This window comes from Leptodactylus fuscus, chromosome 2, assembly GCF_031893055.1.
Source record: "Leptodactylus fuscus isolate aLepFus1 chromosome 2, aLepFus1.hap2, whole genome shotgun sequence".
Lineage (NCBI taxonomy): Eukaryota > Metazoa > Chordata > Amphibia > Anura > Leptodactylidae > Leptodactylus > Leptodactylus fuscus.
This window is the reverse complement of record NC_134266.1, coordinates 124,841,131-124,863,187: the sequence shown is the minus strand read 5'-3', so window position 1 is coordinate 124,863,187 and position 22,057 is coordinate 124,841,131. Positions and strand designations below refer to the sequence as shown.

Below are 22,057 nucleotides of genomic sequence, written 5' to 3'. Positions count from 1 at the left end.
AGTAGTAATAAATGCGGGGATTTGTTAGAATAGCTCCCTCTACAACTCGCAACAGTCGCGTATGGTAAAGCATGGCAGGTGGGCCAGGCTTATATATTCGCTCGTGGCCGCCGCCTCCCCTTGTCCCTCCTTCCTTCCTCGCACTCCATCATGGCGATGCATAACAAGGCCGCGGCACCACAGATCCCAGATACGCGCCGAGAACTAGCCGAGCTAGTGAAGAGAAAACAAGAACTAGCGGTAAAACCGATCACCTCTCTTCTCCTACATCACCGGGAGCGCCTCATTGAAGCCTCTCGCTCATATCTCATACAACCCTGCGTTTTTACCATTGAACTACGCAAATAGCGTAACTACGGTGATTAACCTCATTGTTGCGTGTGTTTGGTGACGTATCTGTGGTGCGTGAATCGCGCTCGCTGTGTGCGTTGAGGAGACCATATGGGAGATCTTACGTTGTCTGTGTTCCGCCCCCTCCTAGGATAGCACAGCGACTGCGCCGTATGTTACGTTATCATAGCTCTGATCGGACGTATAGTGCTATAAATAGGATGACGGTAGTGGCGGGAAAGAGAAATGTATGTAGGGGGCAGGGCCGGGAGTTATCCCTGGTAGCTGGGCTGCGCGACTACGAGGGGGGAGGGGGACGATATATGCTCGTTTACGGAGATTTGTTTCTGAGCTTTGTCATCCATGCCAATTGTCTAATAAAGCTAATTCTTGTGGGGGAGTTTAGTATGTCTGGCTGTGCAGCTTTCTTGTGATTCCAGAGCCATTTTATCATAGGTGGTGTAAAACTGAAGATGTGACCATCTCCCCCCGGCCATGTAAATGCTTCAGCTCAACATATTCACTAAATTGTGCACAGACCTTCCCTAATAATGGGGTAACACCTGTGCCTGGTCTCCGCTTTGGGTTTCCGTCTCCTGCTTGAGAAACCCTAACAGGAGATGGGAATGCGGCGGTCAGTGTCCGCCTGTGAGCGTCTTCTAGTCTCTGTGGCGAAACCGTCTTTTTTTTTTTTTTTTTTAACCGGACACAAATTCCTGTATGTCCGACTTTGCGTCCGGTTAAAAAAAAAACAGTTTCGCTGCGGAGAGGCAGAAGATTCTCACGGGCGGACACTTTGCAAACCTATTCAAATCAATCGGTTTGAAAAGTGCCCGCCAGTTTCCGTCTCCTGTCCAGTTTCTCGGGCAGAAGACGGAAACTTGAAAGCGGAGATCGGGGCGAAGATGTTGACCCGCCCTAACAACTAGGTGTTGCTAAGTAGAGATGAGCGAGTACTGTTCGGATCAGCAGATCCGAACAGCACGCTCGCATAGAAATGAATGGACGTAGCCGGCACGCGGGAGGTTAAGCGGCCGGCCGCCATCAAAGCGGAAGTACCAGGTGCATCCATTCATTTCTATGGAGTGTGCTGTTCGGATCGGCTGATCCGAACAGTACTCGCTCATCTCTATTGGTAAGGAGATTGTTACAGCCTGATGCTAGGTTCACACTAGCGTTCGGGTCTCCGTTCTCAGCATTCAGTCTTCTGCATGCAGAAGACGGAAAGCTGTCAGAGCGGGTGCGGCGGTGAGCGTTTTATGCTCTCCGCCGCAAAACCGGTTTTTTAAAATCGGACACAGAGTACTGCGATTTAAAAAAAAAAAAAAAAAACGGTTTTGCGGTGGAGAGCATAAAACGCTCACCGCCGCTCACGGCTGGACATCTTTCAAACCCATTCAAATGAATGGGTATGAAGGAGTCCTGCAGGTTTCCGTCTCCTGCTCTGTTTTGTGCAGGAAACAGAAACCTGCAGAACGGAGACCGGGCGCAGATGTGAACGAGCCCTGATTTATAATAAAAAGGAAGATGCTAGTGTTAGGGGTTCCCAAAAAATCCCTAAACCCTGATCTGTTTAATGGGATTCTATCATTAGAATCCCCTTTTGCGCTAAACCCACGTCAGAATACCCTTAAGGCTGAGTTCACCTGGAGTTTTTTTGGACTGGAATTTGATTCGGATTTCGCCTCAGAATCAGTCTCCAAAAAAATCTCCTCCCCTTGACTTCAGAGGGACCCGTTCACTTCTTTGTTCCCCTAGTGGTTCTTTCCCACTCACGGAAAAAAGAAGCGAGCTGCCCAATCTTGATGCGGATTCCACGGCTGAATCCGACGCGGCGTCTATGGCGCGAGACTCCCGACCGAGTATGCTCAGTTCTCACTCAATTTAATAACCTTCTCCTTTGACTGTAATATGGCATTCACTTTTGCATATCATTACAGGGCTGCCAGCAGGAATTTTGAGCCCCTCGCACAGTAGAATATGCTTCAGGGTGGCACCTGCACAGTTGCTTGTGCCGGTCAGCCGCTCTATTGTGCTTGTGTGGGCATCCGGCGCACGTCACAAAGTGAAGGTGCTGACCGGCAATGATGTTCCTGGTCCAGAGCTGATATGGATATCAATTAGAGTCCCCCACAACATCAGTGGAAAGACAGAGCACAGATTCATCCGCCCCCGCAATGCCACCTATGTGTATTTTCAACACGCCTCCTGTTTCTTTTGTCCAGCCTGTTCGCTTGTCAGGAGCCAACGTTATCATCTTGCAGCACTTTTCTCTCTTCATTTTTCGTGCCGAAACCCCACAGACACCATTATAGTCTGTGGGGTCCACGGGTTTCCTTAGGTAACTGCTTTATGCAGATAGGTTACCAGGAGGACTCTCTGAACGTAGATGTGAAGTGGGCCTATGTTATAAGATGCATAGGTAGTTGCCCTAGATTTCAGGTATCTGGGAAAACTAAGTGTACAAATTGGATGAAATCCACACACATAAGGTTAAGTTCACATCTGTCCAGTAAGAAAAGAACTTTATAATTCCATCTGTTTGTAAGCATGAGAAGTAGACTGACTTTTATTTGTTTGAATAAACTTTTCTCTTTGTTTTTTTTCTAGGAAACCCTTGCAAATTTAGAACGGCAGATCTATGCATTTGAAGGAAGTTATCTGGAAGATACACAGATGTATGGAAATATTATCAGAGGCTGGGACCGCTACTTAACAAACCAAAAGTAAGCTGTTATCCATGGGCTGTATTCTTGTATTGTTTTTTGTACTGCATTTTACAGCTAACACCTGCTCTATTCTGCGCTGAACTTCAATCTCATTTTTAACACCTTGGATGCCACAGCTTAGTTTCCCCCATTAGTACCCCAGCAGCGAGTTGGAGGGGGGGGGGTGCAATACCTATTTTGAGCAGCCCAGTGTCTGATCAGTGACTCTGGTTGATCCTACTGAGTGTCTGCATAGGCTGACTTCCTATATACAACGGCAACTACCTGAGTATTGTAGTGTATCATACTGAACCAGAAGATTGCGTGTTCAAGTTCCCTAGTGGGGCAGCAAAAAAAAATGTAACAAGGAAGAATAAAAATAAAAATAATCAATAAGGCCCAAAAAATGAGCTTATTTAAAATGAGTTATGTTAAAAGAAAACTAAAAATTAATAAAAACGATACTTTTGGTATCTCCATATCCCGTACAGTAAAATTAAACATTACTTAACGATTAAAAAATACGCCAGAAGTAATGACTTGTCATCTTGCATTACAAAATATGGTATAAAGTAATAAAAAATTTATATGTACCCCAAAACGTTACCAATAAAAAGTGCAACTCAAAACTAAAAAAAATAAACCCTCAGAAAACTTTAAACAAAAAAAAGTTACCTCTCATAAGATAGTGATTAGAGATGAGCGAACACTATTCGAAATTGCCGTTTCGAATAGTACGCACCCATAGGAATGAATGGACACAGCTGGCACGCAGGGGGTTAAGCGGCCGGTTGCCGGCAAAGTCGGTGTGTCGGCCGCTTCCATTCATTTCTATGGGTGCATGCTATTCGAATTGGCCGTTTCGAATAGTGTTCGCTCATCTCTAAGAGTGATGAAAAAACAGTTGACTTTTCCTCAAGTGTATTTTTGTTTTGCAAAATTAGTAACATATATAAAAAAAAATTTAAACTGAGTATCGCCGTAATTGTACTGACCCATAGAATAAAGGTAACTCGTCTCTTAAACTGAACAGCAAAAAAATAAAAGGTTGCTCAGTTGAGTGACAGACCGTAAGGTAAGGCCCATTTAGCCCATTTCTGCTACTTTATGGACGGCATGCTAATGTCTGTTTCCTTTTGAATATTAAACACGAATAAGACATTTGTCTATTGGTTATTGGTCCAGGGGCGAGACTATTATTTCTGGATCAGTAAAGCAGACCCTTGGCTTCTGAATTTAGGAGTGGGATATTAAGTCATCTTTATACAAAGACTTTATTACAAAGGGTTATGCAGTGAGTTTAACACTTTATTTATTTATATACCCGGGGATATTGTTTTAATAGTATCTAATAAAAGTTAAATTTTACGCCATTTATTTATTACTTGGAGTACAGTTTATTTAGATAGTGGATTCAAGTGGAGGTTCTTTAGTAAATATGTAAAAATGACATCCATATAAATTTAAAACTTACCTTGCATATATTTTTTTTTCTTTAAGGAATTCGAACAGTAAAAATGACAGAAGGAATAGAAAATTTAAAGAAGCAGAAAGACTATTTAGTAAATCTTCAGTCACCTCTGCAGCGGTGCGTATATATATTTATATATTTCTGCTCTTTCATAGGATTATCTTTAAAGGGGTATTCCCATGACGCTTGTTCACTAACCTGCAGGCTGTTGTGCTCTCTTCACTTCCTCCTTTTCTCGGCACATAGGTGGGCGGGGTTTCACTTGCATGGGATTGGTTGTAAATGAATTACCACAGTTGAAGCTGATGTAGCAGAGCTGGATTTGAGTCAGTTTGCATTACATACAGAGGTAACAGACTCCCTATCTCAGCCCTTATCAGCCAAATTCAATTAAACCGACTGATAAGAGCTCAGAAATCCTGGAGCTCTCTGCTACTTATCAGACACAAACAGCTCAGAGCTGCTCCCAGTGTAAACAATGAAGTGAATACATTAAGATAGTGGCCAAACAAAGCAGTTTTGATAAAGCAATGCATTTAGGAAAAGTCTTAAATCCAAATAAACTAGCAGTATAGATAGGATCCTTGTGATGGGACAACCCCTTTAAGGAGGACCTTTAGCCATTTGCTCTAGCTTAAATATATTGCATCCTTCAATAGGCACAGATTCTAAAATCTAAAACATTGCAAAAAAATTTTTGTAAAAGTTGGCATATTCTGACGCAAACTTTTTTTTTTTTTTTGATCACTAATGCAATGCATTACTATGCACTGCAAAATATTGGTATTTGTATCACAGGCTGCATAAAGCAACTTGCCATACAAATGTATGGCAGATAAGCCTTCAATAGGCTCCCGGCTAGCAAAGGGAAGCCTGCCCCAGATCTTGCTTCAGGGGCCAGCAAAGTGGCGCCTCAGTCAGCTTTGACTGAGGCAGCAGAGGCGTTAATGCCTGCGATCAGTATAATACAAAAGAGACTCGGAGGCCATATTTAAATAGGCTGGGAACTATGGCCAATATGCAGGCCATGGTTCTCTGCATGGACACTGTTTTGTAAATGGACCTTTAATGTAGTCACTTTATATACCAGACATTTTTGTTGTATAAAAATCAGCAGTAGAGACCATCATAATATAATGAATCAATCTTTTAAGAACCATGGGAATAGCTACTACTTATAATGGGTATTGTCTTCCAAAAATACAATGCATATACATGTGACGTGTTTTTTTTTTTTGTTTGTTTTTTTTTTACGTTTCAGGCAGTAAGTGCGTTGGCTGGAGTGCAAGATTCAATGATTGACAAACGTGAGTTTATCTACAGTCAACCTTTATTCTGTGATCTTTTCAGTAAAACCTACGTTTCCACTGTTCTGTTTTAGGCTTCCTTTGCATGTTACTTGTTCTACTTTTTTTTTTTTTTTTTTTTTTTTTTCCTCCTTTTTAAAACTGTCAAGGTATTTTATTTTTTTTTTCACACTTAAATGGAGACTTAGCACTAAATATGACATTAATCACAGTACCTGGTAGGGCTTCTGAAACAACTATTCCTTTCTTATTTCTTATTCTCCTTCTTTGTTGCTCCACTGCTGAGAAAACATTTTTTTATAAATATCCAAATTAAGTGAAAAAGGGCTTTAGTAGGATGTAATCTGCGGCTTGGGCTTCTGTCAGTGCTGCAGATTACCACCGAATGAATGACAGCCTTCCATCCTCATTCGTTTCTCTCTTCAGGTTCAGGAAGTCTACATCAACCATCAGGTCAGAGCTTGGTGCTTCTGCAGTGTGGCTCTCTGAAGCAGACAGTCATGCTCAGTACTCTCAGTACTGCACTAGCCAAATCGGAAGAGGGAAGGCTGTCTTTCATCCTGTGGCATTCATCTGCAGCTCTGACAGAAGCCTAAGCTGCAGATTACATGCCCAAAAGCCCTGTTTCACTTCATTTGTAATTCCTAACCGCTTCTCCATTGCTGAGAAAATCCATGTAAATATACAAAGCCATATTTGCAAACTGTCTTAGAAGCCCTACAGGGTACTGTGATTAGGTTAATGTAATATTTTGTGCTGACTGACCCCCTTTAAATGGAGTTAGCCACTTATAGGGAGTGTGTCAGCAGGACAATTTATATCAAACTAATGACAGTACCTTCTAGAGCTGTTTCTATATGTTCCACAGATCTTATTCTGCATTGCAGTTCCCATTTTCTTGAAAATCAGTGTTCACCCTTATGCGTATTAGCTGAAAAGTGCTTTAGGGACGTTTCTTTTCAGGCTGCCTGGTCGTACAGCGCATACTTCTCCATTTATTTGAATGGGGTCTGCCAAAGATAGCCCATTGCAGCTCTTTGGTGGATCCCCTTCAAATGAATGGAGCGGTATGCCCAGGCATTGTTTCCATACTGGAAGCTGCAGTGGTTTCTCCATCTTTCATTGCTGCAGTCCCAAGTGTAGTACTATAGTGTCCTCTATGACTTTTCATTGTGTTCAATAGGCAATTTTTATATACCTTAAAACTGCATGGCCTTAATCCAGTTCTCTTTAATTACAGTAAAAAAAAATAACCTGTGTGAGACTTAGTCTTAGAGATATGGCATCTTTACAATAACCTAAAGCGGTCAAAGTTTCTTGTTCTCTACTCCAGGAGAACCAGGCAGTGGAACAGAAAGTGACAACTCCCCAGACTTTCAGAATCAAGAAAATGAGCCAAGCCAAGATGATGCAGAAGATCTAGATGGCTCCCTGTCTGGTGTCAAGCCTCAGAAAGCCGCCTCATCAACCAACTCTGGAGGGCATCATAGCAGTCATAAGAAACGCAAGAACAAAAATAGGCACAGGTTGGCCAAAGAATTATGTTCATGTTTACTTATTTAATTATTTTTATTTATTTTTAAATCTTTGGCCACATTTGAAAATATAGCAAATATGCTATATGCAATATAGATATGTTTTACTCCTTTCTGGCCAAACTAAATTGTACTATGAAGGTCTAAAGATGGTTACCAGTAAATAGTCATCAATGACTTGGTTTTCAGGCTATATGTGCACACCCATGTTCAGTCTATGGGTCCATTCACACGGAGGAAAATGGTGAGGAATTTGATGTGGGTGCTGGCTAGCGTAATCCATTGAAATCAATGGGAGGCTTTATTTTCAGCGTGGAAAATTCCACATCAAATTCCTCCCCATTTTCCTCCATGTGAGTGGACCCTATGGGTCAGTATAAACTGCACGGATGACACACTGGTATCTGTGGTATTCACTGACCCAAACATTTTTCAAAGTACCCTGCATCCTTAAGGGGTTAAAGAGGACCTTTCACCTACTGGGGCACATACGGTTTTATATACTGCTAGAAAGCTGACAGTGCGCTGAATTCAGCACACTATCAGCTTTCCCATTCTGTGCCCCGGTGAATAGCTCAGTGCCGGTACTGTAGCTCTACACTGTCAGAAGAGAGTTTCTGACAGTCAATCAGGAACAGCTCCTCACAGTAGCATCTATAGCGCTGTACTGTGAGAGCGGTGAGGAACGCACCCTCTCCTCCTGATAGTACTCGTCCATAGAAGAGTACTCTGGGGGGGGGGGGGGGGGAGAAGACAGAGGTGTCACTGAAGAGTCCAGCTAAAGCAACAGTTTTTCCTTGTAAAGGAGAAACTATTTGTATGAAAGGCATTACAACTTTCTCATATACTTTACTATAACTCGCATGTTTGCAGGTCTCATTGTTTGCTTTCACGCGATTATATCCAGTGGCCAAAACCTGGCTGCTTTCTAAATGTGCGTGGTTGGTAATAAAAAAGGCCTCTGATACACTTACCTGTAATTCAGTGGTTCTCAACCTGTGGTATGTGTACCCCTGGGGTACGCAAAGCAGTGTAAAGGGATACATGCCATGTCTGAGAAATAATGTTCTGGAAGTGGCAGACTTTGAGTACTTAGGTTCCAGGCTCCTGGGGGGGAGGGGGGGGGGGGTAGTGCCACCCACCATCTTTAAATAATGAGTCACTGTAGCCTAGCAGAGGCAGGCATTGGACGTTATCATTAAGGGGATGGATATGCTCTACAGCAGTGGATAGCCTATGCTGGATAAGCAAATGGCTCGCGATCTCTGATCTGAAGTGTGAAAATCGGAAACTAAAAGACCCTCAAAAAATTTTTTGAAGGGGAAGTTAAGCCTTTAAGTTGCTTTGAATTTAATTAATTGTACAGCTAAGATATATATATATATATATATATATATATATATTATATTTGCATAAATCTACATTTACACTTGTGTCGATGTTATGTCTGTCCAAAATTGCCAGATGAAAGTCGTGCAGGTCTGATTTTTGTCTGCCTGTTTTAGCCTAAGAGAACGGACACCCAAATAGATCTGACATTGCCATAGTCTGCTTATTTATTTTGGTTCTGTAAATGTCCAGAACAATAGATAGGATGACGCTAGTGCAAAATGTTCTAGCCAACTTTGTATGACTGACAATGGTGTGCTGCCTATGCTCTCCATTCATTCTTGCCACGAGCCCAGGCTACAAAACAGACAGGGATGGGACGTTTCCTGAGCTTTTCTCCAGGGTCATGGTCCCCATACACTGACCCGTGTTAATACATTTGTATGGGAAGTTAGTAAATGGGTCCCTGTACGAGACATTAAAGGGGCTCTATCACCAGATTTGTATTGAAAGCTCGTGCATTTTCCCCATAGAGAACATTGCGAGCTAGAGCATGTGCAGTAGCACGTTGGAGGGAGCGCTACTGTGCACGCGCATGCTTTCAATAGAAACCACCGTGAAGGAGGAGCAGGGCTAGGAGGCAGCGGTGGGCATCCAGAAGCTATGATGTTAAGGGTTGCATGACACGCCCACTGTGCACGATCAAGCTAGTTTACATATCAATTACCAAGGTAATTAACAAAAACGGTGGGGGGGGGTCTTTTTACAAACTAATAGCAGAACCTGAATAGCCATTTGTAAAGGCTATTCAGGCATATCTTTAGCTCATAACCCATAAATCTGGTGATAGAGCCCCTTAAACAATGTGGCTGGCACGTTGAGAAAACACAGGGTTGTTTTTGCTTTTGTCACTTCGTATGGTAGGATTAGCACTATATGCTACAGCAGTAGTGTGAACAGAGGTATAAGTTTTTTCCTTTCACTGTTTCAGAACCACAACTTCTGAGACTGCATTCAGATGAGTTTTTATTTTGAAATGTAAAAAAAGTCCAGATTTCCGGATTGGGTCTTTTCAGACCAAAAAAGAAATTCCTTTATTTATTTTCCCAAAGATTGTGTGAACTGTCAAAAATAGAACACAAACCAGTTTCCTCAATAATCAAAATACACAGAAAAATTAATAATCTGGATGACATAGAGGTAAGTATATTACAAAAAACATCTAGTTAATATGAAAATATCTCTTTAAATGACATAAATTCCTGAGGAAGCCTGACGCCAGGCGAAACGCGTCGAGGCGTTCGGCCCACAGGGTTTGACACTAGCAGCACGGACACGGCTTTAAGATGTCCACAGGTAATGGGATTTGTTTAATATAGGGGTTAAAAACTTTTGAATAGTTTCTCCACTATCAAACATATGTGGCGATTTGGACTTGTCTTGTACTAGCAGGGTGTTGGCATTTATACACACCATAGTGTAGTCATTTGGTTATTTAAATTGAGCCATATTAAATTGGTTTATTCTTGACTGCATCTTTTGCCTGCATATGTCATGAATATTTTGTGACTATTTATATATCTTTATTGGAGAACCTTTTGTATATATGACATCTGGTATTTGTCATTTAAAGAGATATTTTCATATTAACTAGATGTTTTTTGTAATATACTTACCTCTGTCATCCCGATTATTAATTTTTCTGTGTATTTTGATTATAATATATTGTCCATTTTGTATCCATAAGCCTGGTCCGTTGTTTGTGTTTTGGTCTACATCCATGTATTTGCTGCTGTTCCATCTACATCTGCTGATCACAATGAATTTTTAAATATAATTTTGATTTTGTACGGTCCTTTATATGGTTGGTAACTGTCAAAAATAGGCCATGTGAGCATCCCATAAACTATTTGACAGATTTATCAAAACTGTCTTAGTTGTCCATAGTAACCATCACAGATTGGTTGTCATTTTGTATTGTTCTGAACAATGAAAGCTGCCCTGTGACTTGTTGATGTGAGTGACAGTCACTTTTGATACAGCCGAAGTGTTACTTACCAGGAAGTATGGGATGTTTAGTAAGAACCTTTTCTCTGTATGTGCATAAGGAAACACAGCACAGTTCAACAGTTTAACCACTTACTGGGCCAGAAACATTTTTTTATCGTATGTGCTGTTTTGAGTGCTATAATATCTTTCTCATTTGGGTTATTGAAATAATTTTCTTTTTTTCAGTAATACACATAGGGCTTTATTTTTGTTTTTATTTTCGCTTTATATTTCTATCCAGGAAAATATAAACAAGAGGAAGGAAAACATGTCGGTTTTTCAAGTTTCTCTTTTTATTATCTATTTAAATTATAAAAAATATCTAAAATGATTTTTTTTTTTTTCTTTATAGCACAAAGTGCTACTAAAACCTTAAAATAGTTTTTCCTCTCCATTACAGTAATTTTTATATTGTATTGTTGTCGGGGGTGGGGCTAGAACCTTTGGTATTGGAGTATTTAATTTTTTTTTTAATTACCGTATATACTCGAGTATAAGCCGACCCCCCCTAATTTTACCACAAAAAACTGGGAAAACTTATTGACTCGAGTATAAGCCTAGGGGAGAAATGCAGCAGCTACTGGAAAATTTCAAAAATTAAAATGGCCGAGTTCTTGGGTGCAGTAGATGCTGGGGAAGGGGAGAGGGTGTTTTGGTTGTCTGTCTGCCCCTTCCCTGAACTTGAGGACTGTTTTTTTTTTTTTTTACCCCCACTTGGAATTCAGCCTGGCTGAATATAGGGTATCTGCAGTGCTCCTATTAACCCCTTCCTGACGGAATAGAAGAACTGCAGGTACCCTATATTCAGTAGACCGGGCACTTTCATACACAGGGATACCTAATGTGTATGTGTTTCACAGTCATTTTCTACTTTGAGGGCAGGTTCACACCAATACCCAATCTCCGTTATGCAGTTTTCCGTTTCCTGCCCGAGAAACATTCGTGGGTTTGAAAAGTGTCCGCCGGTGAGCGTCTTCTGCTCTCCGCAGCGAAACAGTTTTTTCTTTAGTCTGACATGCAGGACTTTGTGTCCGGGGAAAAAAAAAAAACGGTTTTGCCATGGGCAGCAGAAGACGCACACCGACAGACACTGAATGTCGGTTTCTGTCTTCTGCCGACAGAAAACGGAAACCTGCATAACTGAGATCAGGTGCTGTGAACCCGCCTTTATATGTATTCTAGGGAAAGGAGTGACTTAGAACTTTTTTTTTATTTTTTTATTTTTATTTTTTTAGAACGCACCTGATCGCCATTTAAATGAATGAAAAGTGTCACAGACACAGCTAGTGTCTGCTGCTAATGTCCATGTGAGATTCTGAACGGACACTAGGAGCGGACACTACCTGTCGGACAATGACGGTAGTGTGAACGCCCCCTAATATGTCTGTATGCAACAGTATATGTAAAAAACCATTTTGTTTTAAGTAACAGAAGCAAAATTTGTTTTTTTTGTGTTTTTTTTTTTTCACATTTTATAACATTCTTCCACTTCTAGCGAAAAAAAAAAATTCAACTCTGTTAACGAATACTACTTATATTTAAGCTTTATGTGTCCAGAAAAAAACATGGTAAAAATAGTTGAGATATGTAAAGATATTACAATGCATTCCAAAGTGCTAAATTTGGCCTGAGCATTGGGGCATCAGCGACGCTTGGTCCTGAAAGGGTTAAATGTTTTTAGGAACGCTTTCAACCATGTTTGCTTACATTGTTTGAAGATTTTTGCTTTACATCCGCCTTTCTTCTAATCCAGCACATTTGATTGGTTTTTCAGATTAGCATTCTGTTTTGTGCTAATCACACAATTCCATTAATCGGTGCATTAATTCCTATTGCTTTCTTTTCTCTTTAATGCTTCCCTCAGTCCATCTGGCATGTATGATTATGACTTCGAGTAAGTGTGATTCTTCAGTCTGTACAACTGATCTTGTTTAGAAAACTGTTTATTATGTGCTAGTACTGTCTTTAAATGCATGCTTGAATCGTGCTTTTAGAATTGATCTGTACAGTGCCTTATGTTGGGTCTCCAAATTTAATGTGTCTAGTCTTGTGCCTAAATTTTTTTGAGCAGTTCTCCTTTTCACACTGTTGCTAATGAATATTTGCTAAAATCTCTGCAAAAAAGCAATTTTTTTTTTCAGCCCCCCTTTCATTTCAAAGGGGGTTTCCATGGCAGGATCCAGTCTGAAGAGGTCATACCTTTTTTTTGGTCTAAGTTCAGCTACAGCAAAAGTACCTAACTGGCAGTGAAATGAATGGGAGATTAGGAAGGCAGATTCCCCTATATGTGACAAAGCATGGGATTCAACTGATTTCTAGAATGCAAATAATTTGAATTTTAGTAGGTGTCCTTTAGGATAAGTGACACAGTTCTAACGCACAGGCTGATGCACAGACTTATTCTTGCTTACTGTTAGTCTCTCTATTATATCATATTATGGCTGGCTACTGAGCAAAGTGGCTGATACTACTTATAAGCATATTTGTGTGACTGGTCTATCCAGTTTGGAGCCTTCAGAAGGAAGATCCATTTGCCACTTTTGCTTTTTCCCCTTTATGATCCATATCTAGGTTTGGTTTTAACTACATAAAAAAAAAAAAGTGTCCTTAAAGGGATCCTATCATTCACACACTATTTTTTTCTAGGTGTCACGTCAGAATAGCCTTAAGAAAGGCTATTTGTCTCCTACCTTTCGTTGTCTTCTCCGTGCCGCCATTCACCTACAATCTCTGTTCTTGTCAGTATGCAAATTAGCTCTCTCGCAGCACTGGGGGCGGGCTCCAGCGCTCCGACAGCACTGGGGGCATCCCCAATACTGCGAGAGAACTCTTTCCAGCGCCGCCTCCATCTTCTTCAACAGCGTCATCTTCAGCCTCTTCTTCCGGCGGTGGCTTGTAACTTCTAGGCCTTGGGCAGAATACTGTGCAAGCGGCCATTTTCTCGTTGCCTGTAGGCATGCGCAGTCTGCTCTGCCCGAGGCCTAGAAATTACAAGCCACCGCTGGAAGAAGAGGCTGAAGATGATGCTGCTGAAGAAGATGGAGGTGGCGCTGGAGAGAGTTCTCTCGCAGCATTGGGGATGCCCCCAGTGCTGTCTGAGCGTTAGGGCCTGCCCCCAGTGCTGTGAGAGAGCTAATTTGCATACTGACAAGAACAGAGATTGTAGGTGAATGGCGGCACGCAGAAGACAACGAAAGGTAGGAGATGAATAGCCTTTCTTAAGGCTATTCCGACGTGGTATCTAGAAAGAATAGTGTGTCTAATGTTAAAGGGATCCTATCATTCACAAAGACCCCCTTCAGGTTTTCTGTAGTCTCATTATTCTGGAAATCAGTGGAGATTTGAAGAGCTGACTTAACAAAAATATAAAATGCCACAAACCTTTGTTTTTAATTCATGCAACTCTTTCAGTTCTTACCCATTACTTCCCATAGGCCGAGTGTAAATTTTGAACTCTCCATAGGAAAGAAAATGGCAACTATATGATTTCCAGGCATGACTGCCTTCCCTGTTCTATCTCTGGCTTAGTCCCATTCTGTATAGATACTGACTGAGGTAGCAGAATCTACTGTATCTGCATCTACCCAGAAAAGGAATAAACCAGGGAAGCGAATCAAAAGGCCACCTCCATAGTCATTCACGTGTAATAATTCTAGCAGTCACAACACAGAGTTTTGACGACATGTTTAACACTTAACCCAAATTATAAAATGATACCCTTTAAGTGGACTGCAAGTGATCTTAAAATGTATGTTATGTAGGCGTTGCTTACAGCTATTACTGATTGCCGTTTTGTCTATACAGAGGTACAAACGTCAAATCCCTGTCAACTCATAGTGTAACTTAGAGTAACTTAACTCAAATTCTTGTTGTAGCCTTCCTAAAATGAGAGGAGGGTAAATGTAAAGATGGTATACTTCCAGGCTGCTTCCCTCCTCCACCTCTTCAGTCAGACTGTTCACATAGAGATCTGTATCTAGGCTTTCACCCAAATCTATGGAGAAGGGAGTAAGAGGCAATTGGCAGCTATATAGTTGACATAACTCCTCATTCTGAGCACTGAAGGTTACCTGACACACACACAGTAGCAGAAGTTGGGGGTAACAGATATTTTGTGTTTTTTACAGAAGTCATCCGTCCCCCCCCCAATCACCCAACTCTCATCTTTATAGACTACTATGTGTGTAATATATCTTAGTAAAGAAATCTGTATCTTCAGAGTTTATTATACTCACACGCACTATTCAATTATGCAAAATTTATAACTGGAATAACACTTAAGATTTACACTAATTATACAACAAAAGTAATGCAGTTTACGCTTATTTTGTAATATATCATGGGACACCGTCACAAAAAGTAACTTCAAGCATATTTATTACCTTTATGAAATCTATCCGTATAACTTTAATTCTATATTTGCTGTATGTTGAAGACCATCTACTCTATTTTCAGTCTCAATATCTCGCGATCCAGCACAGAGTGACGCCCGCGCTTCCTTGCTCATGTGTAAGTGGCTTCATAGGGGCTCTAAAAGTAATGCCAGATTATACCAAATAAGTTATGTTTTTGTGACTGTCCCTTCGCAATGGCAGGATAAAAAAAAAAAAAATTTAAGTCACATTGCCTTTTAAGCTTTAAACTATAATTTATTTTTTTTTTGTTCTGTTTTTGTACAACTGTAATTACAAATGGCATCTTGATAAATAGTTAGTTGATGGCATATGTTAATTCATCCTTCAGATGGGACACTTTTTTTATTTATTTTATTTTTTATTATTATTGAGTTAGCCTTTCCTCTTACTCATTTTCCTTTCTCTTTTCAGGATTGACCTCAAGCTAAACAAGAAGCCACGATCAGTAAGTATTAAAATCAACCTGGATTTTTTTTTTTCTACTTGTTACCAGATTGCTTTGTGCAGAGTTGCCTTTTCTAGGAAGCGCACTTTCGACTTTCTCATTCCGTGCCCCCGGTGAAGAGCTATCGCACACGGACTCCACAGACTATAATGGATCCATGTGCTTGCTGCCAGATCTTTGCACAGAACATGCAGACAGAAAGTAGTTCACGATCTACTTTCCTGTCCACATGACTTGTGCGGGCAGCACTCGGCAAGCACACAGACCCCATGGAGTCAATGTGCTTTTACTGCACAGCGCTTGCAATTGCATTTGGTATTCCGCTAAAGGGGTTGTCCCATCACAAGGATCCTATCTATACTGCTTGTTAATGTGAATGTAAGACTTTTCCTAAATACACTGCTTCAGCAAAACTGCTTTGTTTGTCCACTATATCACTTTATTCGTTTTTTGGTTTTTTTTGACACATCCCTTGACTTATCTGGTCATAAGTCAAGTGATGTATCTGCTGCTCTGAGGGAGGAGGGGCTAAGTGCATGGGAGCGAGCCTGGAGGGGGGGGCAGTTTACCCTTTGGGGGGAAGGGGCCGCTAATACAGACCCGGCATCCGCTGTAATAGAGAGGCGGATGCCGAGGAGGGTTAGACACCAGCACAGATGCCTGCAACATCGCTATGCTCCTGCCCTGCATGAAGCCAGCATGCCGGGTCTGTATTCGCATTGTGAAGGCTAGACTGGTCTATGAGCGTGCACGCAGGGCCAGCGGCATCTCGCTGCTGGCTTTACATATGTAACCCCGCCCACCAATGACGCAACAAAGCAGGAAGACAGAAGATTTTGCAACAATGAAGACTGGTGAGTATGCGACATGGGAATACCCCTTTAAGGGGGTCCCCATGGACAAAATACCAACGCAGATGTGAACGAGGGGTAACCATATAAATTCCACCTCATTCACAGATAGGGAAGTAACACAAGTTGCACACAGAGTTGACTTCACTGAACTTGTTTGATATTCCTATATACATATGTGTGCATGCTTGTGCTTGTTCGTGCTCCCTGTTTAATTTATTTGATTATTTTTGTATATAAAATTAAGTTGGGACTTTAATTTATTTTTATTTATATTTTTTTTTTTAGGATTATTAATGTGTCCCCATCTTCAACATAAGAAGCTGCAGCAGAAAAATGAATTTTTCTCAATTTCTATTAATCACAGACCGGATTAAAACATTTCTTGCTGAATTAGAGATTTAGCTGCCGGTGGCTACTTGCTCTGGCCTTAGTCTCCTATTGATTTCTCTCCCTCTCTTCCAGTGTTGTCACTCTGATACTCAGTTTATTTTTATGCTGCCACAGTGATATGCTATCTACACGTGAGACCAATGCAGCCTGCTAAACCTAGAGGGACTCTCTGTACAACAAAGTTCATCAGAGCACCAAAGTGAATGTGCTGCAAGATTGGAGGTTCAGTAGGTGAATAATGGTTCCTTTCCTATTTTATGCCATTAACCCCCTCCAGCTCCTTGGCCTATTCTTCAGTGGATCTCAGAAATCCTTTATAAAAGACCTGTTTGCTATGGTGTTCAGAAACCTGATTTCATTCTACAGAAGTCCTGGTCCTCTACCTTTGAATACGTAAAGCTAAAGACTGAACATTGTGGCTAGAGATGACCTTAAAGGACCAGTGGCAAACCATTTGGGCTATTGGCTACCAGCTTAAGACTCTTAATACAGACGAGCAACCTTTACCAATATATTCAGGACAGAGACTGTTACGATATGATGCTTCCTCGCCACAAAACATGTGATTTGGTTGAGGCAGAGTCTTATAAATGCACTGGGGTGCAGTGCTTTCTTCATAGATGGTCATGCTCTGCCAGGAAAATGGACTGCAGAAGTGATGGCAGATTTGGCTCACGTAAAGCAAATGTACATGTAGCCCGACGGCAGTTTCCATCTACAAGGAGCTGTTTTTTAAGGACCTGAAATACAAAGAACAATCCCATTTTCCCCCTCATGTAAGGTCTCGCATTTCTATTTTTTTAGCGTGCTTGTCGGTTGTCCCTCTTCTTGCATAAAGTTGATGAAATGCTAAATTAAATTAAAGGTTACTTTAGCTGAGGCTGTTGGCATTGGAATATAGTTCAACAAAGTGAAACTGTTATTTTAAAGGGGTTTTCTGGGCTAAAAACATCAATGACAAGATTGATCACAAATATCATATCGCTGGAGGCCTTACACCTGGCACCACCATGAATCCCTTGCTCTCATCAGCTAATACATTTGTGAATGCAACATGAAGCAGGCCGTGCAGTTCTGTGTAGTGCCCAGACCAGGTTACTGCCAATCCCTTTATTGGGAGCTAAGCTGCAATGACTCAATACTCTTCTGCGTAGGTGCTGCACTGTCTTCCTCATGCTTCATTCTATGTGTATATGCTGCTGAGAAGAGGTGTTTGGTGGGGATGTCAGTTATCAGACCCTCACTGGTCTGATATTGATGGCCTATCCTTAGGATAGGTCATCACATATCTTAGCCCAGAAAACACCTTTAAATATTCACAGTTTAGCGTGTCACAAACTAGTGTATTTAGCCAACACATGTTGGAGTACATGCAGTAGGGATTTTTTTTATATATTGTGAATGTGTACATAATTTTTTTTTTTAAGTTTTTTTTTTTTTTTTTTTTTTTTTTTCTTCTTCCAAAAAGTCATTTAGACCAAAATGCTGTTCCGTAGTGAATGTTGGTTAACCAGTCTTGGGCAAAACTCCAAATAGTAGTAATATTACAGAAAGTAACATGCATATATATTTTACTTTTTCCGAGCATTCTTATTAAAGTGGAGTTATAAAAAATTTAGATTCTACAACAGTCTTTCTTCAACTGGAGATTTGAGAAGTCTGATGCATTTACATATCAAGGTGCTCCAGAGCGTCTGCCGACTCAGCACCTTTAGTACTACTTTGTGTGAATAGTGTATTTATCCCTTCTTCTGACAGACATGATTTTAAGACTTGTTCTTCAGTTTTAAAGCTCAAGGGGTTTTTTTTATTTAAAAAAAAAAAAACATGCTCTCATGCTGCCGCAGTTTGTTTGCCTTCCATGTGGACCAATCCGGTTTCCAGCATATTAAATGTTAACTCTCAGAATGGAAACATATTTTTTTTTTTTCTATTTTTTTTTTTTTGGTCACTTTATGTTCATTGCAATTCAAACCTGTCCAGTCATTGTGGATATACAAAATAAACCAACTATTTGCTAGTTCTTTGTCTTTGTGTTCATAACTAGAATACCACTGGTATATGAAAGGGTTACAGATTTGTTGCAACAGCGTGTGATCTAGAAGAATAGAGTATGAAAGGGACAAAGCTGTAACCTTACTTACTTTATGTTCTCATCCATCATAGGATCAGAAAACTAACAGAAAAATAGAACAGTGGCAGGTGCAGACAGCATTCTGAGTTTGCATCTGACAGTTTACTCAGTATGGGACAGCCCGGGACTATGTGTCTGACACTGTGATCTGTAGTACGGGGGCACCACAAGGTGCAGTTCTTGCCCCCTTTCTCTTCACACTGTACACTGCTGACTTTAGGCACAACTCCTCCAGCTGTTACTTACAGAAGTACTCCGATGACTCTGCTATAGTAGGCCTTATCACTGATGGTGACGATAGGGAATACAGAGACTTAAACTGGGACTTTGTTGAATTATGTCAGCAGAACCACCTCAGGATTAATGCTGGGAAGACCAAGGAGATGGTGGTGGACTTTAGTAAATGGAGAGTTGCTCCGACCCCAGTGGAGATCCAAGGGACATGCATTGAGATAGTCAGGACCTATAAGTATCTGGGTGTGCTCCTCAATAATAAACTAGACTGCGCTGATCACCTGGAGGCGTTGCACAGAAAGGGCCACAGCAGACTCTACCTGCTCAGGAGGCTGAGGGCCTTCGGAGTCCAGGGGCCACTTCTTAGGGTCTTCTTCAACTCTGTGGTTGCTTCATCCATCTTTTTCAGTGTGGCTTGCTGGGGGAGCAGTATATCAACCAGGGACAGAAATAGACTTGACAGGCTGATTAGGAGGGCCAGCTCTGTCCTGGGGAGCCCCCTGGACCCAGTACAGGTGGTGGGTGACAGAAGGATACTGTCTTTGGTGACCTCCATGTGGGAGAACAAATCCCACCCCATGTATGAGACCTTGATGGCACTTGGCAGCACTGTAAGTGACCGTCTGCTTCACCCCAAGTGTGAGAAGGAGCGCTATCAGAGGTCCTTCCTACTAACCGCGACCAGGCTGTATAATTTACATCATACCAAGCGAAGATCACTCCATACAGGAAACTAAATGATTATGATGTCTTCCTCCTTTCTTCTTCTGTTCCTTAGCTGCTATGGACTAGTATATCTTCTCTTCTCAGCATATCTGTGCCTACGTCTGTAATATATTACTGTGTATTATCCTGTATCTGTATTACCATGCCGTGGTAACATGCTGAAATTTTCCCACTGTAGGACTATTAAAGGATTATTTTATCTTAAAAGCAAAATGGAAGCTTTAGCTCCAGTCTAAAATAACAAATAAGATGGAGGAAAGCTTTGTGAAAAGAAATCACCTGTTGAGTATGGCAAGGTAGTCTTCTCATAAGTCCATTGTATGTTCCTATTAGAGGCAGGGTGCAACTAATTTACTGTCATACAGTATGTTTCATATCATATGAGGGAAAAGAAGATGTAGGGGTGGGCACTCACCAATCAGTAGACAAACAATCTTCTTGATAAAATTGCATTTTAGGCTTGAAAAAGTGTCTGCTTGGACACGAAACGGCTCTTGCCGTTTTTCTGCCAATATGCTGTCACTCCCTCCCTGAATTTTATGTATGCACCCAATAAAGGATCTACTTTTATCAAGAAGATTGTTCGTCTACTGATTGGTGAGTGCCCACCCCTACATCTTCTTTTCCCTCATATGTTATTACTCTTGTTTCTCTTGGGGTTTTTGGAGCACCGCCGAAAACCGTGTCAGCCGGCACTTTTTTAGGCCGGACAGAGTTAATCAGAAGGGGAAACATGTTACCACGATGCATATAATATCTTTGAGACAGAGCTGTGCCGCCCTCTTTTTTTCTTTTTATGTTTCATATCAATATTTAAGGTAAAACCTGGAGGAACAAAGGATTCCCTCAGTTCCCTCTCCAGTATCAAGGTGTCAAACCAGCATATCCAGCTATGGTTCCCAAATGTGATCAAATTTATTGGTTATCCCTTGTTTTAAATGTAGATTGACTCACTATACGTGAAAGTGCAGTCTCCTCCTTCACCAGTGGTAAAGTGGAGATGAATGGTGTAGGCCTCAGTCCTTCCTCAAAGGCTCCCTGGCCTGTAGTGTCCCCTGCATTCCCACCCAGAGCATGTGTTCTATGCTGGGATGCAGACTGGTGTCACTTACATTTTGCGCTTGACTCTCTCACGGTTGATATCAGGAAAGGCGCCAACAGAAGTGGAATTTCAAATCTTCTGCAACCTCTTTCCCTCTTGGATATACAGGTGGACCAAGCAAGTTTAAAAAGCTCCTAGTCTAGAGGTTTTCTCATCAAGGTAGGACCGTGTATGTGTCTGTTATAATGCCTGGAGAGGAGTCCTCTAGAGTGGTGTATGAGCCTGATGTACCGCCTGATGTTCCTTCTAAATCTAAGAAAATAATATTGGCCGATTATCCTCAACGGTACTATTCTTAAAAAAAAAAAAAAAAGTCTTTCCGTCAAGTCCCACCATTACTTATGGGAGAGTACAAACTCTGACAAATATTTTGCCACCTAGTAGGTTGAGGCCCACCATTAAACGGGACAGGGCGTTAACTACTGACTCCATTAGAGGTAGTTTCAAATGCAACCATGCTAAATGCAAATGTTGTCTCTATATTCCACTGTACAGGGTGGGATATTTATATAGATACACCTAAAAAAAATGGGAATGGTCGGTGATATCAACTAACTATTTGTGGCACATTAGCATATGGGAGGGGGAAAACTTTTCAAGATGGGTGGTGACCATGGCAGCCATTTTAAACTCTGCCATTTTGGATCCAACTTTAGTTTTTTCAATGGGAAGAGGGTCATGTGACACATAAAACTTGTTGAGAATTTCACATGAAAAACAATGGTGTGCTTGGTTTTAACATAACTTTATTCTTTCGTGAGTTATTTACATATTTCTGACCACTTATAAAATGTGTTCAAAGTGCTGCCCATTGTTTTGGATTGTCAATGCAACCCTCTTCTCCCACTCTTGACACACTGGGGGTAAGTTCAAATGGAGTTTTTTTGTCAGGATTTTGAGGCTGTATCAGCTTCAAAATCCTGACCAAAAAGACGGCTTCCATTGAAATCAATGGGAGCTGGTCAGTTCTTTTTTCCGGGAGCCATTTCTTCCGTCTCTCGAAAAAAAAGAAGTGAGATGCTCATTCT

The 22,057-nt window shown here is 41.1% G+C and overlaps 1 protein-coding gene across 4 annotated transcripts; it reads left to right on the top strand.

Moving 5' to 3' along the window:
- The first annotated feature begins 124 nt into the window (after positions 1–124).
- Positions 125–17,015, top strand: MEAF6 (MYST/Esa1 associated factor 6). Of its 4 annotated transcripts, XR_012715057.1 has the most exons (9): positions 125–240; positions 2,941–3,056; positions 4,539–4,626; positions 5,771–5,816; positions 7,150–7,342; positions 12,594–12,623; positions 15,185–15,238; positions 15,556–15,589; positions 16,729–17,015. XR_012715057.1 is itself a non-coding variant. In XM_075264457.1 (8 exons), the coding sequence occupies exons 1-8, from the start codon at positions 151–153 to the stop codon at positions 16,735–16,737; spliced, it is 606 nt and encodes a 201-aa protein (XP_075120558.1). In that variant the 5' UTR covers positions 125–150; the 3' UTR covers positions 16,738–17,015. The 4 variants fall into 4 exon arrangements, 2 of the variants coding, with proteins under 2 accessions (XP_075120558.1, XP_075120559.1); XR_012715058.1 differs by lacking the exon at positions 12,594–12,623; XM_075264457.1 differs by lacking the exon at positions 15,185–15,238.
- The last annotated feature ends 5,042 nt before the right edge of the window (positions 17,016–22,057 follow it).

Bases quoted from the DNA above. Each gene is read 5' to 3' on its own strand.
- MEAF6 (XM_075264457.1), top strand. From the start codon at position 151: ATGGCGATGCATAACAAGGCCGCGGCACCACAGATCCCAGATACGCGC. The intron at 4,627-5,770 runs GTGCGTATATAT...TTTACGTTTCAG, and splicing joins CTTCAGTCACCTCTGCAGCG to GCAGTAAGTGCGTTGGCTGG. The intron at 5,817-7,149 runs GTGAGTTTATCT...TCTCTACTCCAG, and splicing joins AGATTCAATGATTGACAAAC to GAGAACCAGGCAGTGGAACA.